Raw genomic sequence first — 19,444 nt, 5'->3', positions numbered from 1 at the left:
TCAGTTGGGCTTGCAGTGATGAACACAGGCTTCCTTTCAGAGGGTTATTTTGCATCTTTGTCTGGCTTGCCTGCAGGAGGTGGCCTTCAAGCAGCAGTGCAGTGTGGCCATAACCACCAGCATGAAGGGACCCACTTTCGGGGTCTGAATCTTGCATTTTGTCAAATTATTTTAGATTTTATTTTAAATATTTAAATAATATTTAAAATATTTAATTTATTTATTTTTTTTAATTTTTTATTTTTTTATTTTAAATATTTAAAAATTTTAAATAAATATCATCTCTGCACTATTAACAAAATGTTTGTTCTTATTATATTAAATTTGTGGTGTGAAGATTGTCCTATTGTTTCTTGTCTGGAAGGTTTTTAGCAGCAGAAGTAGGAGGGAGTAATAAATAATCTTGTTTATGGGCGAATAGTCTCCCAGTCATCCAGGCAAAGAACAGCCATTATTCTAAAAAATAATAAAGAATCTGGTACAAGTTATAGAAAAGAAAGGCAAAAGGAATGTAACAGTGGTTGACTTATACAACAATTTGGAATTTTTACTGATGGCTGTTCTAAAGTGACTGGTTCTTCATTGCTTTGCTGGTTCCAGTTATGATAGGTACTGCAAAAATAGCCGTTGCTTACCAGATAAACAAGTGTGGCAGTTCTTTCAGTATGGGCGTAACTTTAGAACTGTGTGGAATCCCCATAGAAAATGCATTATGTCCATTAAAATTATTTAGTCAGTACTGAACAGAGATGTAAGATTAATGTTTCTAAATTCGCCCATTGTTGAAACTTTTCTTTTGAGAATGTTTAAACATAATTTCTTGAATCTGCAGGATGTTGGTTTGAAATAAATTCATTGGTTCAACATGGATTAGCTTGCAACAAACACTGGCTATTCAATCCATCACCAGCTGATGGAAAAAGGGAATGAGAAGTTGCATGATGGGAGAAAAAATAAAGAAGCTCAGAAACATTTTCTTGTAAATGTATTTTAAGATAAAAAAAGTTATGTGCATTCTAGGCTGACTGAGAAAACTTCAGATTTTGTTTTTAAAGATATACTTTAGGTATTCAGAAATAGGTTTTACTACAAAGTTGAGTTCTTCATATTTGGCAATGCCAGGAGATGAGTAGGACTTGTTAAACTTGACTTTGACTAGTTAAACTTGACTTTGTTCACATCTGTTATTGATACTAAAGTGACTTCTGAGATACTGCAGTGATGAAAAAATAGTAACTGATGAAAAAATAGTAACAGTGCCTGCAACTGTACAAATAGTAAGAAAAGGTACAGATGTTTCCATCAGTGACTGTAAATAGAATATCGCTTTGTCTGTGTTTTTGCTCTTTCACTTGTTTGCAAATAGTTGAATATTCTCATACAGTGAATTTTGGGCCTAAAGCTGATGTTTTTTGATACATAAAATGAGTAATAGCCGAGCCATAGTTAATGCCACAGTGCAGTTCAAAAACATGAAGAGGGGTCAGATTTACCAAGCACATTTCTCAGCTTTAACTATGAAAATCGTGGAAAAAATTATCTTTCCAGAAAAGTTTTGCCAACATGAAAACTGCAGAATAGTCCCAGTGAAAAAATTGTCTGTTGAAATTCTATTTCCACTAAAAAAATAAATTAGTGAAGCCATTATCTATATGAAGTACGAGAATAAACACCTTTATTTTTTGTAAGAGGAAAGATAGTGCACTAGGCAAACTATGTTTTCTTACTGCCTCTGTTGAAGTGTTTCTCCGTTCAGTACTTGGCCCTTTTGCCGTGGTGAATTACTATAGGTTAAGGCTTTGTTGTTGGCTTTCCATATATATATATATATATTTATGTAAATTGATCTTTTAATATATATATATAATCTTGTATCAGTATGAGTGCAATAGCAGCTCTGGATTTCAACTTTAAATTGAGCATAAATACAACCTGATTGTAGTTGGGCTCTAAAGTACAAAAGAAGTCCATTTGAATTTTAACTTGGAAATAATGAAAGACTTACTCAGTCTATTCATTCCTTGCAGGCAAAGCAGGTACATTTTTCTTTAATGGGGTGAGAAAAAAGGTTAGCTTCTTCCTTACCACTTTGTATCGGCAAAAACAGTCATATGTAATCAGAATATATATTAATGTTAACAATAATCAAGTTTCCGGTAGCAGATTGCTAGTAGCTAAATGCTTCTGAAACTTTTGTACATTCTCTGCTTTTGGGAAAAAGATTTTCAGTGTTTAGTCAAGTAGTTTGAAAATCTGATTGTAACAATTAAATAGGATGGGATAAACTCTCATATATTTAAAATAAACAATCCTGTTAAAATAATATTCTAGCATAGAAGTAATCTTCAGTAAATCAGAATAGGATGCAGCTACTGCTATGATTAAATGTACGCTTTTGCAATGAAATCGATACCCTTTTTGGAGGCTGAATACTGTAGAGATGCAAGATGAGTAATTTATTTTCTTTTTCTCTTTGTCAGCTGAGCCTGTTGATGTGCTAAAAGCATTAGAATTTCACAATTTACCAGAAGGAGTATCAAGAACATCAGGATTTTGCACAAACAGAAGGGATTCAAAAGGATCAGATGTAGCCTACAGAGTTTCAAAAACTGCACAGCTGAGTGCCCCAACAAAGCAGCTGTACCCAGGTAAGATTGTCAGAAAGTTATTACTTTGGTGAATTATCTTACTGCCTGTGTTTTTATGGTGTCTAAAGCACAGCATATAGTTTGTCATCAGTACCACAAAACATTTCTGTTATCTGTAGAGTTGAGCATGCACGTGGGTGACAGGACATGCTTTTTATCTGCTGAGTGAATCTGGTTTTATTGGCTTCGGTTATAAACCTTCATCAATTTCTGTGTCACTGGCAGAACTGGCCTGGAAGTTGTATTACTTGTTGTTTCATGATGGTATCTGATGGAAAGCTTATTTGGTGGCTTTGGCAAGTCTCCTCCGGTTTCAGTAGTCCATTTAAAAGCAGTATTTCCTGGAGTAGTGCTGTGGTGGTAGAAATGCGTTGTGGTTGGCCATTGCAAAATCATTTGCAAAAGTACCATCTGTTAAGAATTACCTAAAAGCATCTGGGTATTTGGGGGACTAAACAAGGCTAGTTGTGGCTAGCAGGTAATGTGATTCCATCTTTTCTCAAATTTCTCTAAAATTAAACAATCACACTTTGGAAAATATTCTTTGGATATGGAGGGGATACTTCTGTTATTTTGCTGCCACTTATCACTTGACTCAGACCGTGGGGGAAAATGATAATAAGGATATTAAAAAACCAAAATCTTGGAACATTTAGTTTTTCTACTTTGATAAATCATGTAGAATTTGAATAAGTCAGTCTACAAACATACAGAGAAGATATTGGGGAAGAAAAATACTTTCTTTTTTGTCTTTCAAAGTAGAAATCATACAGATATCATACCAGATTTCTAAAAGGGGGAAACATACGTTATTTTGTAGTAATATAAAGACAGACTAGGAATAATGTGGGCCCTTTCCAGAAGGAAACAGCAAAACTGGTTACCCTGGATTTGGAGAAGGATGGGGTTCTTAATGAATTCTTTGCCTCAGTCTTCACTGGCAAGTGCTCTGACCATGCCACTCAAGTCTTGGAAGGCAGATGCAGTGACTGTGAGAATGAAGACCCCAGGCCCACTGTAGGAGAGGAGCTGGCAAATGAATTTGCTAAGCCACTGTCCATCGTATTTGAAAAATCATGGCAGTCAGGTGAAGTTCCCGACGACTGGAAAAAGGGAAATATAACACCCATTTTCAAGAAGGGGAATATGGAAGACCCAGGGAATTACAGACCAGTCAGTCTCACCTCTGTGCCTGGCAAAATCTTGGAGCAGATTCTCCTGGAAACAACGAGGTGGTTGGTGACAGCTAGCACAGCTTCACTAAAGGCCATGGTGCCTGACCAATTTGTTGGCGTTCTATAATGGAGCTACAGAACTGATAGATAGGGGCAGAGCAGTTGACATTGTCTGCCTGGACTTATGCAAAGCATTCAACACTGTCCTGCATGACATCCTTGTCTCTCAGCTGGAAGATCAGTTTGATGGATGGACCAGTCTGTGGATAAAGAGCTGGCTGGATGCTTGCACGCAAAAAGCTGTCAATGGCTTAATGTCCAGTTGGAAACCAGTAACAAGGGGTGTCCCTCAGGGATCGATGTTGGGACTGATCTTGTTCAACATCAAAAGGAGTGTGACCAGCAGGTCAAAGGAGATGATCCTGCCCCTCTACTCTGCTCTTGTGAGACCTCACCTGGAGTATTGTGTGCAGTTCTGGTGTCCTCAACATAAAAAGGACATGGAACTGCTGGAACAAGTCCAGAGGAGGGCCACGAGGATGATCAGGGGACTGGAGCACCTCCCGTATGAAGACAGGCTGAGAAAGTTAGCGCTGTTCAGCCTGAAGAAGAGAAGGCTGCATGGAGACCTAATAGCAGCCTTCCAGTACCTGAAGGGGGCATATAGGGATGCTGGGGAGGGACTCTTTGTCAGAGACTGTAGTGACAGGACATGGGGTAATGGGTTAAAACTTAAACGGGGGAAGTTTAGATTGGATATAAGGAGGAAATTCTTTCCTGTTAGGGTGGTGAGACACTAGAATCGGTTGTCCAGGGAGGTTGTGAGTGCTCCATCCCTGGCAGTGTTCAAGGCCAGGTTGGATGAAGCCTTGTGTTGGATGGTTTAGTGAGAGGTGTCCCTGTCCATGGCAGGGGGGTTGGAACTCGATGATCCTAAGGTCCTTTCCAACCCTAACCATTCTATGATTCTATGATTTTATGATCTTTGTCAGTGACATGGACAGTGGGATTGAGGTGCTCTCAGCAAGTGTGTGATGACACAAAGCTGTGTGGTGCAGTCAACATGCTGGTGGGAAGGGAGGGGATCCAGAGGGACCTTGACACATTTGAGAGCTGTCCAGTGTCAACCTCATAAAGTTCAACAAAGCAAAGTGCAAGGTCCTACACCTGGGTTGGGGCAGTCCGAGGCACAGCTACAGGTTGAACAGAGAAGAGATTCACAGCAGCCCTGAGGAGGACTTGTGGGGGTTGGTTGAAGAGAAACTGAACATGAGCCAGCTTCAGTGTACGCTCGCAGCCCAGAAACCACCCGTGTGCTGGGCTGCATCAACAGGAGTGTGACCAGCAGGTCAAAGGAGGTGATCCTGCCCCTCTACTCTGCTCTTGTGAGACCTCACCTGGAGTATTGTGTGCAGTTCTGGTGTCCTCAACATAAGTAGGGCATGGAACTGTTGGAACAAGTGCAGAGGAGGGCCACGAGGATGATCAGGGGACTGGAGCATCTCCCGTATGAAGATAGGCTGAGGAAGTTGGAGCTGTTCAGCCTATAGAAGAGAAGGTTGTGTGGAGATCTCATAACAGCCTTCCAGTATCTGAAGGGGCCCTATAGGGGTGCTGGGGAGGGACTCTTCATTAGGGACTGTAGTGATAGGACAAGGGGTGATGGGTTGAAACTTAAACAGGAGAAGTTTAGATTGGATATAAGGAAGTTCTTTACTGTAAGGGTGGTGAAGCACTGGAATGGGTTGCCCAGGGAATTTGTGAATGCTCCATCCCTGGCGGTGTTCAAGGCCAGGTTGGGCAGAGCCTTGGGTGACATGGTTTAGTGTGAGGTGTCCCTGCCCATGGCAGGGTGGTTGGAACTAGATGATCTTAAGGTCCTTTCCAACCCTAACTATTTTATGATTCTATAATACTTTAACGCAATTTCCACTTAGTTGCTGTTGTGGTTTAAGCCCAGCCTGTCACTCAGAAACCACACAGCTGTTTGTTCAGTCCCCCTCCTTCCTACCCCCATTCCCGGAGGGATGGGGAGGAGAATTGAAAGAATGTAACTCCAGGGGTTGAGATAAGAACAGTCCAGTAACTAAGGTATAATACAAAACCACTACTGCTACCAGCAATAATAATAATGATAAGGGAAATAACAAGGGAAGCGAATACAACCACTTACCAACCGCTGACCGATACCCAGTCTGACCGAGCAGTGATCTTCCCCTTCTGGGTAGCTGCCCCCAGTTTACATAGTGAGCATGACATGCTGTGGCATGGAATACCTCTTTGGCTAGTTTGGGTCAGGTGTCCTGTCTCTGCTTCCTCCTGGCTTCCCCTCCTCCTTGGCAGAGCATGAGACTCAGAAAGTCCTTGGTCAGACTAAACATTACTGAGCAACAACTTATAACGTGGCTGTTATCAGTGATGTTCCTAGGCTGAAAGTCAAAAACACAGCACTGCACCAGCTACTGAAAAAGAGAAAAATGACTGCTACTGCTGAACCTGGGACAGTTGCATTATAGTTAACAGAGCTGTGTGGCTGAAAATACCATTCACTGAAAGGCACATTGCAGTCTGCAGTGTCTTGCTGATGTTAGTGTGACTGTGTGTATAATTAATTACTACTTTACCTAAATAAGGTTAGCCGAATACCAGCTGTTCTTTCTTTAAAAAAATGCAAAAATGATCCATGGTTGTGAAAGACTGCCCAAATTGCACAGTGTATTAAAGTTGGCTCCTTTATATTCTGAGTTTACAATGGGTGTCATTGCAGCCAAGTGGGCAACAAAAAAAATTTAAAAATAAGCATTCAAATACAGCTGGACATAAGATTAAACTGCTGAAATCAAAGCCTGAGAGTCTAGAGCTGGAAGTCTGGGACTGTGGATTGACTCAAATTTTAGAATTAAGAGGAGATCTGGCAGCTGCAGTAATAACTGTTCATATGATTCTTGAATGCCAGAACAAGTAAGTACCTCCTGTTGCTGGCTGGCATCTAAATTTCTATAGCCTTTGAATGCCTTAATTTAGGTACTCTTCTGAAATGCTTTCAGTTTCTGCTTTACAATTGGAATGAGTTTGCTTGAATTTACCAGTCTGTTGCAACAATTCTGTGTACAGGAGACAAAAAGCGCTGCTCATGTGGTATAAAAAGAAGCCACCAGAAAACTTTGTTTAATGCAGGAAAATGTCATGCTAGCCTCTACCTCAGTAAAGAATCTAGAAACAGTTTTTTGGTTATGGTCGTTACTTCCTTTTGAATCTTGCAGAACAGGCATCATCTCCCCACTGCACGAAATCCTTGTTTTCTTTCTGAGATTATTCTTAAAGATACTTGAGTGATCATGTTCCTTGTTCTTACTGCTGTATACTAGTGGAGGGACTAAGAAAAGATAGCCAAGATAAGTCCAAGTGGTGAGACATCATTTTAGCTAAACAATAGAAATTGTAATGAATCCTTTGCTTGCTTTCATCTAACTCCTGTAACTCATCAGGAAGCATAGGTATTCTTTCAGCTACTGTAGCTCAAAGGGAGCTTTGAATCCCAAAAGCTGGGAGCATCAATACAACCATCTTTTAAAAGTGGATCTAACAGTATTTATTAGCTTCCCAGATTTCACTGACTGGAAGGCCTTTTATGATTGGAAAAATAACTGCTTAGTTTTTTGTTGTGCTGTTTGTTTATGTGCTGTTAGTTGTCTTTTACAAAAGCATATAGGAATGACAGGAATGACAACTCATATATATGTGTATATATGTACACACAAAGATTTTTCTAGCAATTTTCCTTCCAATTGTTATTTTTGGTAATTGTTTAAATACAACCATACCAGTAAACAAGAAATTTGAAAGTAGTCGAAAAGACTTTGATAACTATTCCAGGTATGTGTCCAAGAACTCTATACATGCATACATATAGAAATTCATAAAGTTTTGCATGTTAGAATGTCATTCATTTTTGACTTTTAAAATCAAAACCATGTTTGGAGGAAATTTACATATATTACACCTACACTGTGTAATTATAAAACCTTTGGGAATATAGTTACAGCAGTGATAAGAGAAACTACTGAACTAAGGCACATGAATCATTTTTGGTCACCTTTCTTAGAAAGTTCCCAGGTTTTTTTCAGAGAATGTTATCTGTTTGAAGAGCACATGTCCATACTAGCTGAATTACTATCACCTGCATTAAGCATTTTCAACATATTTTTCAGCTTAACAGTGCAGACAGTGCCTTTCAATTAATTTGTTTGGCCTTAGTTGACAGTCATCTTTTCTCTTTCTTTTCCTCTTACTGTCATCTATTTACTCAGATGATAAAAGTTATACAGTTTAATTTAAACTGTAAACTAGCAGCTTTGCTTTTGTCATTAAAAAGCTTGACCAAAGGTTCACCAGAGTAAATTAAATAATTTCCATTTATTTAGTTCTGATCCTTCAAAATAAGATGTCAAAACAAGCCCTGTTATTACTACAGTGTTTCAACAGCCTTTGCAAAAAAGTTAATAAAGATGGTAGAAAGCACATAAGCCAACATTGCAGCAGACAGTATACTGAGTGTAAGGCTAGGGATTTTCTGTTTTAGAAGAGTAGCATGCCATTTAAAGAGCAATGAAGATTTTATGCGTTCTGTTTTCATATTGTATATCAAGAGTTAATGCCATCAGTAGCTTGTCTTCACGGAAGAAGTTAGATTCCTGAGAATTTTCCCACAAGACTTGTCTTGGAAACAATTTTCTCCACTGGAAGAAGTAATTCCTAAATCAGCTTTTGATGTAAAAATTTTACATACTTTCATTAATTACAAAAATATAACATGTTATTTTATTAAAACTTATTATATTATTAAAATGTTTAAGAATATTTTACTCACTTTAATGCACACAGAATTACAATGGTATTAATTCCCAACATTATTAGATTCTTATCCCTCTATTTCTTGCATGTCACATTGCAGCTGAAGCCCAAGCCACACAGCGCCAATACATGTTCTGAATTTTAGAATCTCAGTCTTACACTTCATTGGTTATTAAGCCTAATAGACTTTCACATCAAGTGAAATGCAGATTTATCACCACATTCAACAGGAGCAGTCTTGAGTACAAACCTCAGTCCTTCCTTTGTGAGAAAGCTATATCCACTTTCAATTGTGTTTAGTTGTAAAGTTTGAAACAACAATTGATATATAATTGCTATTTCAAAGAGAAAGCATTAGGGAATAAATGAAAATGAAATGGTCTTTGATTTTGCCTGAATCTCCTACTAAATTAATCTATGTACGTATTTTTTCAATGTTTATGTTTTTCATTTTTGAGAATTAAAAAACCCACAACAATTTGCATGAGGGATCCTCTGTGCTTATATTAAAATGCAAATCTTTAAAGAGTGGGTTTTTTTTTTTTCTGAATTTGTAACTGTATATAACTTTATTTACAGGGGGAGACTTTCCAGAAGATTTTTCAATATTAATGACAGTAAAACCTAAAAAGGGGATCCAGTCCTTCCTTCTGTCTGTCTACAATGAGCAAGGAATTCAGCAAGTAGGTGTTGAAGTTGGTAGATCACCTGTCTTCCTATTCGAAGACCAAAATGGAAAACCTGCCCCAGAAGACTATCCGCTTTTCAGGACTGTCAACATTGCTGATGGCAAGTAAGTGTAAAATTTTAAGATGAAAAATACTACCACAGACCACTGTGTAGGTGATTATGGTCTTTACAAACAGTTACCTGAAATATTTAAATAAATCATTAGTTTCCAGTTAATTGGACTGCTGTGGTACAAAATCAGAGTACCTTTGCAGCAGGATACAGTTCCAGCTTCCGATGGTGTATACATCTACAAATAAAGCCAAACCACTGTACATATTTGCCATTCTATAAATCAAGAGTGAAGAAACGATCATAGAAGATAAAATCACCAAAGCTAAACCTATGAAGATTCTTCTTGTGCAATATAAAAAGAAACTGTTTTCAAAACAAATCAAGGAGTTGTCTCACTAGAAGGGTTTACTTGTCCATTTAAAGGTGAGAGGATTACTGAAAACAAGAGAGCGTAAAATTTCTCTTACCCTGAACGAAAACAGCAGATAAGTAAGATGGTTTGAAATGGCTGTATATAAGGAAGTGAGGGGAAGACGGACAGTTAGTCTTTGCTGCAAGGACTTATACTGTGCCTTCCGTGAAGGCAGTTAATCTCAAACACCTATTGTGTTATTAATGCAGTTGTTAATTTTTTTGTACCTGACTTCCCTTTGTAGACAAGCAGCCATTCTCTGGGAATGTCATTCTGGTGCTTGTAAATAAACATTCGCTCTTTTAAAGTCTTTCTACTCATTGTGCTGCAGTCCAGGAAGAGCAGTCAGAGTTTTCAGAGACACACAGAAAGAAATGTTATTAAAGCAAAATAAAAAGAGAAAAAAATATCAGTAGAGAAGGAAGGGCGGAAATTAATCTATATTGCTATACGTTTGTAAAGCAGTAAAGGATGAAAAAGAGAAAAAAGTAATTGTCTTCTAGCCTTTGTATTACCAGAGAATGGAATTATGCCATGAAACCTAAACCTGATGCATTTCTGTAGCAGAAGCAGTGATAATACAAAGTTACAAACTTTTGTTGTTGTTGTTGATGATGTTGTTGGCTTCATCTAAATAACAACGCTTTGACGTGGAATTCAGAATTTTACCCAAAATGTTGATAAACTGATAAAAAATGAAGAAATCAACATGAATTTGGTTTGATCGAGTTTCCTGCAGTGAGACTGTACAACTTCAAAGTCAACTGGAGTCAGTCGTGTGCGCAATGAGCTGTGATTTCATGCTGTCAGCTTCTACATGCTTTCAAAAGATAGAGTGACAGTTTTCATCTGACTCAGCTATTTTATGAGGGATCTAGGACAACAATCTTCCATCTCAAAATGAGATATATTTAAAAAGTGTAAAGAGAGTAATGTGCCTGAGGATGCATGGACAGTTTGCTTTTATAATGATAATGTTTAACTGTGTTCCAGAGAAAACATGGAGTTACAGTTCTGGCTCAGTGATACTGTTTAGCAGTCAGATTCCATTAGCTTCAAGGTGTTTCTTTTGATACACAGAAGCTCTTTAAAACAGTGATCTAAGCTGTCTCTCTGATGTAGAGAATCTTAGTGCCACCAATGCCAACTGAAATAATTTGATTCCAGCCTTCCTCTTACCATAATATGACATTCTTTGCCATTTTTTGCCCTGGTGTATCAAAGATTCTGTCATGTTTTGCTCCCTAGTAGATTGCAGGGTAGCCTGTTCTTGCTATTTGATATTTTAAGTTGTTGTAGTAGAGATGCTCACTAAATTAATGTGGTTTGTCATGATAATAAATTCTCATAAAGAGCATAGCATAGTTGGGCAAACTATGTAAAAAAACTTTGTTCTCAGATGTTTTTAAAATAAAATCGTTTGTCAGTGTTCTGAATCGCCTCTCACTGTTACAGGAGTAGTGGCAAGAATTTTGTAAGTATATGTATCTGGAGAAGCATATGTGTTGGAACTGTCGTACATCTTTGAAAAATGTCTATAGCTCTAGGATGCATTCAAATAAGCAAAAGAACATGGTAATAATTTTGTGATTGATCACAGAAAACAAAGATTAAAATGTAAATAACAAAGACTAAGGTGCTGGATTAATTATATTAGCACGAGTGATTCCTCAAGTAATTTGGACAATTAAGCACATTCATAAACAAACAACAAATCTCCTGTCAGATGCTCAATCTAATGAAATGTAAACAGTTCATTTGCTCCTAATTCGAGTTTACAGATGTTTTCTGGGTAAAGCTTCAGAGAAGCTTGAACTTCATCTTACATAGGATAGTCACAATGAGCTATGGCTCAAACTCCTTTATACTAAGGACAGAACTTTTGTACTGTTCTTTTGTACTAAGTGACAGAAGTTACACAGTAAATAGACAAAACATTTGTGTATCTATGAAAGGAGGAAATGGAGACATTAAAATTCTGTGACTTGATTGGTGTGCAATCTACAATAAACTGTTCTGGTAAGAATACAATGACCTATTAAAACCAGAAATTGCAGTAGAATTGTTTGGACTGTTTTTAATAGGTGGCATCGAGTAGCTATTAGTGTGGAGAAAAAAAGCGTTACAATGATTGTTGACTGTAACAAAAAATCTACAAAACCACTGGAAAGAAGTGACAAAACAGTTGTGGACACCAATGGCATCACTGTCTTTGGAACCAGGATTTTGGATGAAGAAGTTTTTGAGGTAAAAATCTGTACTGAGCAGATGGAGTTGAGTGATTCTGTGTTGAGTGAAATGTTTAATTAAAATCAGAATGTTTGGGGTTGGGTTTTTTTTTTTTTTTGTTTTGCTTTTTTTTTGTTTTTTTTGGGTGGGGGCAAAAGCTGGTATAATGTAGAAGCTTTGATTTATAGAACCTGGTAGGATAGGATGAAATAAAAGTAAACCAGGGAAGTGTCTCTATTGTTGGAAGATATAACACATTTTTCTGACCTTTAGATTGCTGTATCTGGAAGGGGCTTGCATGTTTTTTTTCTTTCTGCCTAATACTCAGGTACCTGAGATATTTAGCAGAATTATTCTGGAAAAGTTGAGTAGTACGGTACCGAATCATTTTACTTCTGTCTCTCTTAAACATATACAGATACTTGTGCATGTTAGCAGTATCTGAGAGAGGGGGAGAAAGACCTGGAAAGTTTTCTATGTAATATGAATCCATTATATTGTTTATCCCACTTACTACTCTTTCCAGTAACTGGAACATACTTTGGCAATAAGGACATATATGTTTCCATCATTTACTGGCCAAGAAGTACATATAGGAAGGGTAAAGTGCCTCTAAGGAAGTATGTGACTGCCAATCATGAGGCCTGTCTGGGTAGAATCCTTATGTCAACGATTATTTTTACAGGCTAATAATGAAGCTTCTCTAAATCTGCAATATTGAGTTTCTTTTATATTGTTATACAATAGCCAAAACAGTCAAATTTAAGTTAAAGCTGAAAAATAAGAAAATACAGATCAGTAGTTAGCTTACTTCATATATAGGACATCTGTACTCCATAAATATCCAGAGTTGTAATCCTACCTTTAAGCAGAGTATATCCTTGAGAAGCAGTGTAAGTATCAAGAGAGGAAATATGAATTCTGAGTGTTAACACTGTGGCATTGTTATCTTTCATATCAATGGTCATGATGAAACATGAGCCTTTTGAATGGGGAAATTTCTGGCATGATTAAATGGATCAACCAGTGTGTTGTGTGATATTCACAGCCTAATTTATCTGTGGTCCGCAATAGAGTTTACACATCTGAGGGAAGTTATTTTCCATTTGAAGGTGAATTCCATAGATGCTTTATCTCAGGTGGGACAAGGATTTTTGTCGCCACTTGGGATAATTACTTTCAATTTTCCCTTGTATTTCTTTCATAGGTCAGAAACCAAGTCCCACAGTACGTATGTTTGTCAAAATATGTGCAGTGTTCGTATGCATAAGTAAAAATAATTCAGCAAAAACCTCAAAAAAAGTAGATAAACTGGGATATTGTTAGTGTTTTACAAGTGATTTTAGATTCTAATAGAAACTAAGGCAACAGGCCCTGGTTCGTTCTTGCAAAGTTTGTAACCATTTTAAAAGTTGTCTTGGAAGGAGCTGTGCAATAACTAAACATTAACATTTAGTTTGTTTTAGTCAGTGCAATTGCTAAATAAAAAGCCTTGTCTGGAGTTTCATAGGTGCTGAAATGATTGTACTGAGCTGTTTGAAAATAAGTATAGTGGATGATGAAAATCCTCAGAAAGAAATTTTGTTAAAGAACAATTTAAGTCCATTCCCATGGGAATACAGAGGGAGCATAGGCTAAGGAGTAAATAAAAGGGTATATAGCTCTGGAGATTTCCTACTATGTCATTCTTCTGTCACAAAAGTTATTAGCCACTGAGAAAGAAAGATGAAACTTTGAGTCATAAAAAGAGTAACTATTTATGGCGAAATAATTCCAGTTCTAGCAGTTCCTCCTCAGGGATAGTTTCCTGGATCCATCCGTTTTGCAGTTGTATAGACAATTCTTTCTGCCCTTTCAAGCCCTATAGAGGAGAAGAGATGTGATAGAATGCAAGTATTACTTGGTTAGCAACTGTTGAAAGAGTCAGTAAGGTTGGATTATGACTTGCTTAACAAGTTGAAATTGGTACTTAAAAACCAGATTTACCAGATTGATTGAAGAAACCCTCAAAATAACCCTACATTCAATTATGTAAAGTCAACAAACATGAAGATATGAATATAATGAATGAATAGAATGAATATAACTTTGCTAGAACTTACTAGAGTGACTTAAATAAAAATACTTCATGGGGTTTTGTCATATGTTGAAGAACATAAAAAGAAGCTAGTGATCCTCTGTCAATTTTTTTTTTCTGAAATCTACATTGATGTGGCAAGTCAGTGCTTCAGTTCCAGCCGAGACACCATAAGAAGAAAGATGGCTTTTGACTCAGAAAAGAAATAACAAATTGTGCAGCTGTCTGTGAAGTCCATTTACAGGCTAAATCTAAACATTCTGCAGTAAACCCAGCAACACTACTATAATTTGTAACATCACTGTACATTTCTGTATTCCTTCAGTGATTAGGTTTTCTTACTTAACTTATTGCCCCTTTTCTCTTGCTTTATTCAGAGAAATCGGTTACGTTATTGTAAGGATGTTCTTGTAATGCCTGGGGGTTTAGATTTAGTCTGAAGTTTCTTAAATTAGAAGCTTACAGTCTTTTCTTTTAGAATAGGTTTCTGGTTTGTCTTTTGCTGTACAGCCACCATGGGTACCTTTGCATTTATGCTGACTTATTTGAATCTTTAGCTAGAAATGTGCATGTTGAAATTATGATGTCCCTCAAAGCTTACACAAAGTACTGTGCCATATATGATTTTAATGCTATGTGTCCTTCAAAGTCTAGCCAAGCCAAACATAATCTAGTTCTTTTTGAGTTTGTCTGATGTTTTTCTACTCTCTAAACAGCATTCTTTTTCTTTCATTCATGAGATTTTATCCATCCTTTAGTTGCTGCTGGTAGAGTTTGGGGGCTGTTCCCTGAAATTCGACTTGTGCTTGAGAGTCCTCTGGTTGTGTCTTAAACGTTCTGTTTATTTCATTCATGGTAGTACAGAGTGATGTTTGGTGGTTCCAAGGCTGTCCTTGGTAGTGTTTCTGGGTTATGAACCCTGATACATCTCGAGACTGCAACAGGCATTAAAGAAACAGATAGCAAAATGTGTCTTACTCTATGTGCAAGGAATTCCAGAAAAGATTTTATTGAGCCATGACATCAGATTTAATTATTTAATGTTAAATATTTAAGACATAAAATTGGTTATTCTGTCTGTGAGAGAATTTCCATGTGACATTATTACCTTTATTAGCTTACATGTAGGAAGCACATAACAATACTGGAGTGTATAGTGACCTGTTGGAATTCACAGCACAGACTGTCAGAAGGATTAATATTGTATCCATGCATCACTTGAGCTGTTTTATCTTGGGTAATAATGATGGTTTTAGTCATAATAAGCCAGTGATTTGATCACAGGAACTGTGGAGCACTCTTCAGGCTCCGCAAACTGAATGGAAATTCAAAATGTGGAAAAAAATGAACCTGTAGTAACCATAATCATAGAATCATAGAATAGTTAGGATTGGAAAGGACCTAAAGATCATCAAGTTCCAACCACCCTGCCATGGGCAGGGACACCTCACACTAAACCATGTCACCCAAGGCTCTGTCCAACCTGGCCTTGAACACTGCCAGGGATGGAGCATTCACAACTTCCCTGGGCAACCCGTTCTCACCACCCTAACAGTAAAGAACTTCTTCTTTATATCCAATCTAAACTTCCACTGTTTAAGTTTTAACCCATTACCCCTTGTCCTGTCACTACAGTCCCTGACGAAGAGTCCCTCCCCAGCATCCCTATAGGCCCCCTTCAGGTACTGGAAGGCTGCTATTAGGTCCCCACGCAGCCTTCTCTTCTCCAGGCTGAACAGCCCCAACTTCCTCAGCCTGTCTTCGTACGGAAGGTGCTCCAGTCCCCTGATCATCCTCGTGGACTCCTCTGGACTTGTTTCAACAGTTCCATGCCCTTTTTATGTTGAGGACATCAAAACTGTACACAATACTCCAACTGAGATCTCATAAGAGCAGAGTAGAGGGGCAGGCTTTTGACCTGCTGGTCACGCTCCTTTTGATGCAGCCCAGGATACGGTTGGCTTTCTGGGCTGCGAGCGCACACTGAAGCCGGCTCATGTTCATTTTCTCATCGACCAGCACCCCCAAGTCCTTCTCCACAGGGCTGCTCTGAATCTCTTCTCTGCCCAGCCTGTATCTGTGCCTGGGATTGCTCTGATCCAGGTGTAGGACCTTGCACTTGGCATGGTTAAACTTCATAAGGCTGGCATCAGCCCACCTTACAAGCATGTCGAGGTCCCTCTGGATGGCATCCCTTCCCTCCAGCATATCAACCGGACCACACAGCTTGGTGTCATCACAAACTTGCTGAGAGCGCACTCAATCCCACTGTCCCTGTCAGCGACAAAGATGTTGAACAAGACCGGTCCCAACACCGACCCCTGAGGGACACCACTCGTTACTGGTCTCCAGCCGGACATTGAGGTATTGACCACAACTCTTTGCATGCGGCCATCCAGCCAGTTCTTTATCCACCGAATGGTCCATCCATCAAATTGATGTCTCTCCAATTTAGAGACAAGGATGTCGTGTGGGACCAAGCACCTTGCTGTTTTTCATGTGCCTTAGCATGCCTTCCAGGAGAATGTGCTCCAAGATTTTGCCAGGCACAGAGGTGAGACTGACTGGTCTCTAATTCCTTGGGTCATCCATTTTCCCCTTCTTGAAAATGGGGGCTATATTTCCCTTTTTCTAGTCATCAGGAACTTCACCTGACTGCCATGCTTTTTCTAATATGATGGCCAGTGGCTTAGCAACTTCATTTGCCAGTTCCTTCAGGACCCGCAGATGGATTTCATCAGGTCCCATGGACTTGTGTACGTTCAGGTTCTTAAGATGGTCTTGAACCAGCTCCTCTCCTACAGTAGGCCTAGGGTCATCATTCTCCCAGTCCTTGTGTCTGCCTTCCAAGACTTGGGTGGTGTGGTCAGAGCCTTTGCTTGAATGAAACTTTCATTTGCTATAATGAAACCTTAGGCTTCAGTGATCTAGTACTTGAAGGTGCCAGGGTTTCTTCTGGTGCTGAACTCATTAATACAGCATAACACAACTGCACAAAAATGAGTTGCGTCATTAAGGTAATTCACTCCTGTTGAAAGCAGAATTGAGGACTGCCAGAATCGGTGTAAACCATTAGATACATCATATATTCCTGTTCTTTTAGGGTACATCTAAACACCTGTGAATTCCTGCATACACAGGAGTCAGAAATAGATACTGTTAACATGACATTATTCTGACCTCCTGATAACTTCATTGTATCTTTAGAAAAAGAATTACTTCTTCAGTTATATTGCTCTAATATAGTCATGTGAAAAATTCATTTAGAAGCTTCAGAACAAATACTGCTCCTGTGAGGAGTATATTCAAATTTATTTTGAAAGTGTTAAATCGCAGTGGATCAAATGCACTTCTTTGTTTCTAACTCTTATTTTAATTTTGTCTTACAACAATACAAATTAAATTCTTGGCTGTTTCTTTTTGTTTGTTTGTTTTTACTTTTCTGTTCCTAATATTATCTGCTGTTTTCTAGACAGTTCTCCCACCTTTGTCTATTGCTAACACAAGAATATGTTCTAATACACCGGGAAATTCTAAATGTATACATTTTAATCAGTTTAACATGATTGCTTTGATGATCAATAATTTCCGAGTAATTAAGCATGCTGGGTGTCCAGAAAGCAGGTATATAATGACTGCAAGAAGGAAAAGCCTGATGAGTGCCCTTAGAGCATGAGAAATGACTGCTTTCCTATTTTTTATGTATTCAACAAACATAATATTCCTTAGTCAGTTTACCTTCTGGTGTTAAAGCTAAGACGCATTCATTAGTAATGCTCTCAGAAAGATCTTCTGAGGAAATTCGGTTTTGAGCCTGCTCCTCATCTGAGATTTTATGGCATCGTGCCAAATTAGGAGACCTTCATTTACACTGCTAAACACTCATTCACTGAAGTGGATCTATTGATATCAGTGGGACTAATTTGTAAATGCTTGTTTATGAAAGACTGACCTAGTATATCTCAAACTTTCACATATCTCATTTAAATTAAGCTCTTCTGTGTTTTCAAATGCATAGTATGCAAAGGGCTTGTTTGTAAGTGCTTGTTGTGAAGAAGAGAATTCCTTAAAACAGCATACAAAAAGAAAAAAGGAAAAAAAAAGTCAGGTGCTGCAGATGTTGGTACATGGCATCTAGTAAAATAATTTTGAATTATATCAATTGAAATATGTTTGTAGCTGAAATGTTTGGTGAATAGCAAGGATCTTTTTATTGTTTGCCAGCTTTAAGGATTTGTCACTCCTCATTTAATACTATTGGTGTGAACAATACAATAGCTTTTTATAATAAGTATTTCATAATAAGTTAGCAATTAACAGAGTCTTTATGCAGATATTTTCTTATAGAGACTTTTTTCTTTCAAAACTCCCTGATGTCAGACCAATACAATGTTTTTTTTAGGCACTGTGCTGTAAATGAGTGTAACAAGAAAAAACATGATGTATATGACTCGTTTAAAGCCAGTGAAAGCTGTAACTGCACACAGCTTATGAGATCAAATCCTTGCAGTAATCCTTGTTAATAAAGGGTTTAGATTTCAGTTATAGACATCAACCTGTTTTCATGAAAAAATAATTCCTACACTTCCATACAACATGGCATTCCTTTAAATAACCTGAGTGAGCAGCTGAAGATAGAGTGATAGTACTTTGATTTAATCTAGAAGTCCTTTCAGGTGAGTAACCAGCCCTCAACATATCTGTAAACATGGAAGATGCTAGTATGCAGGTGCAGAAAGGCCATCCATCTGTGTGCATACTCCCTGAAGAAGGTAGCAGGAGCAGAATGGGTAGAGCTTTTACAGCCTCACCAGAATTGCTGTACAGCAAAGGTAGAATACTGAAGCTAGCCCAAAGTAAAACTCCCCCAAAGACAGGTAGCATGAATGATGTGCCATCAGTATCCTCTGTTTCGTACAATCTTGTTGAGCTGCAACACTAACCAATGTAGACATAGCCAGAATGATTCCCATTATACATCACCTTTAGTAAGTGCTAGTGACCCACTTAATGTTTACTGTCAGTCAGACTAAAAAGTAATGTTTTCTTATAGTATTTCTAAAATTACACTTGATGAGCCAAAGTAAATAATTCTATTTTCCTTGTTTCCCTTCCTTATTTTTGGAATCAGGGAGGGAGAAGAAAAAGAAAGCAAATCTCTGGTAATTCATTGGAGTTCATTTTCAAGCAATATTCCCAAGAAAAAAAGGAATGGTCTTTTCAATCAATTGTTTGTATTTACATTTAAAATGAACAATCTGGACTCAAAAGATGCTGGCTGTTAACATCAGCTCCAGAGAATTTT

General features: G+C 38.0%; 1 protein-coding gene across 3 annotated transcripts in view; it reads left to right on the top strand.

The window, feature by feature from the left end:
- The window catches only part of COL11A1 (collagen type XI alpha 1 chain), a 168,760-nt gene that overhangs the window by 13,595 nt on the left and 135,721 nt on the right, over positions 1 to 19,444 (top strand). For all 3 annotated transcript variants that reach the window (XM_065669577.1, XM_065669580.1, XM_065669579.1), the window contains exons 2-4: positions 2,481 to 2,648; positions 9,257 to 9,470; positions 11,918 to 12,080. In XM_065669577.1, the coding sequence (XP_065525649.1) occupies positions 2,481 to 2,648; positions 9,257 to 9,470; positions 11,918 to 12,080 (545 nt within the window). The remainder of the gene's footprint in view (positions 1 to 2,480; positions 2,649 to 9,256; positions 9,471 to 11,917; positions 12,081 to 19,444) is intronic.

Source organism: Lathamus discolor, chromosome 3, assembly GCF_037157495.1.
Source record: "Lathamus discolor isolate bLatDis1 chromosome 3, bLatDis1.hap1, whole genome shotgun sequence".
NCBI classification, from domain to species: Eukaryota; Metazoa; Chordata; class Aves; order Psittaciformes; family Psittacidae; genus Lathamus; species Lathamus discolor.
The sequence above is the reverse complement of the archived record's forward strand: the minus strand, read 5'-3'. Positions and strand labels throughout refer to the sequence as shown.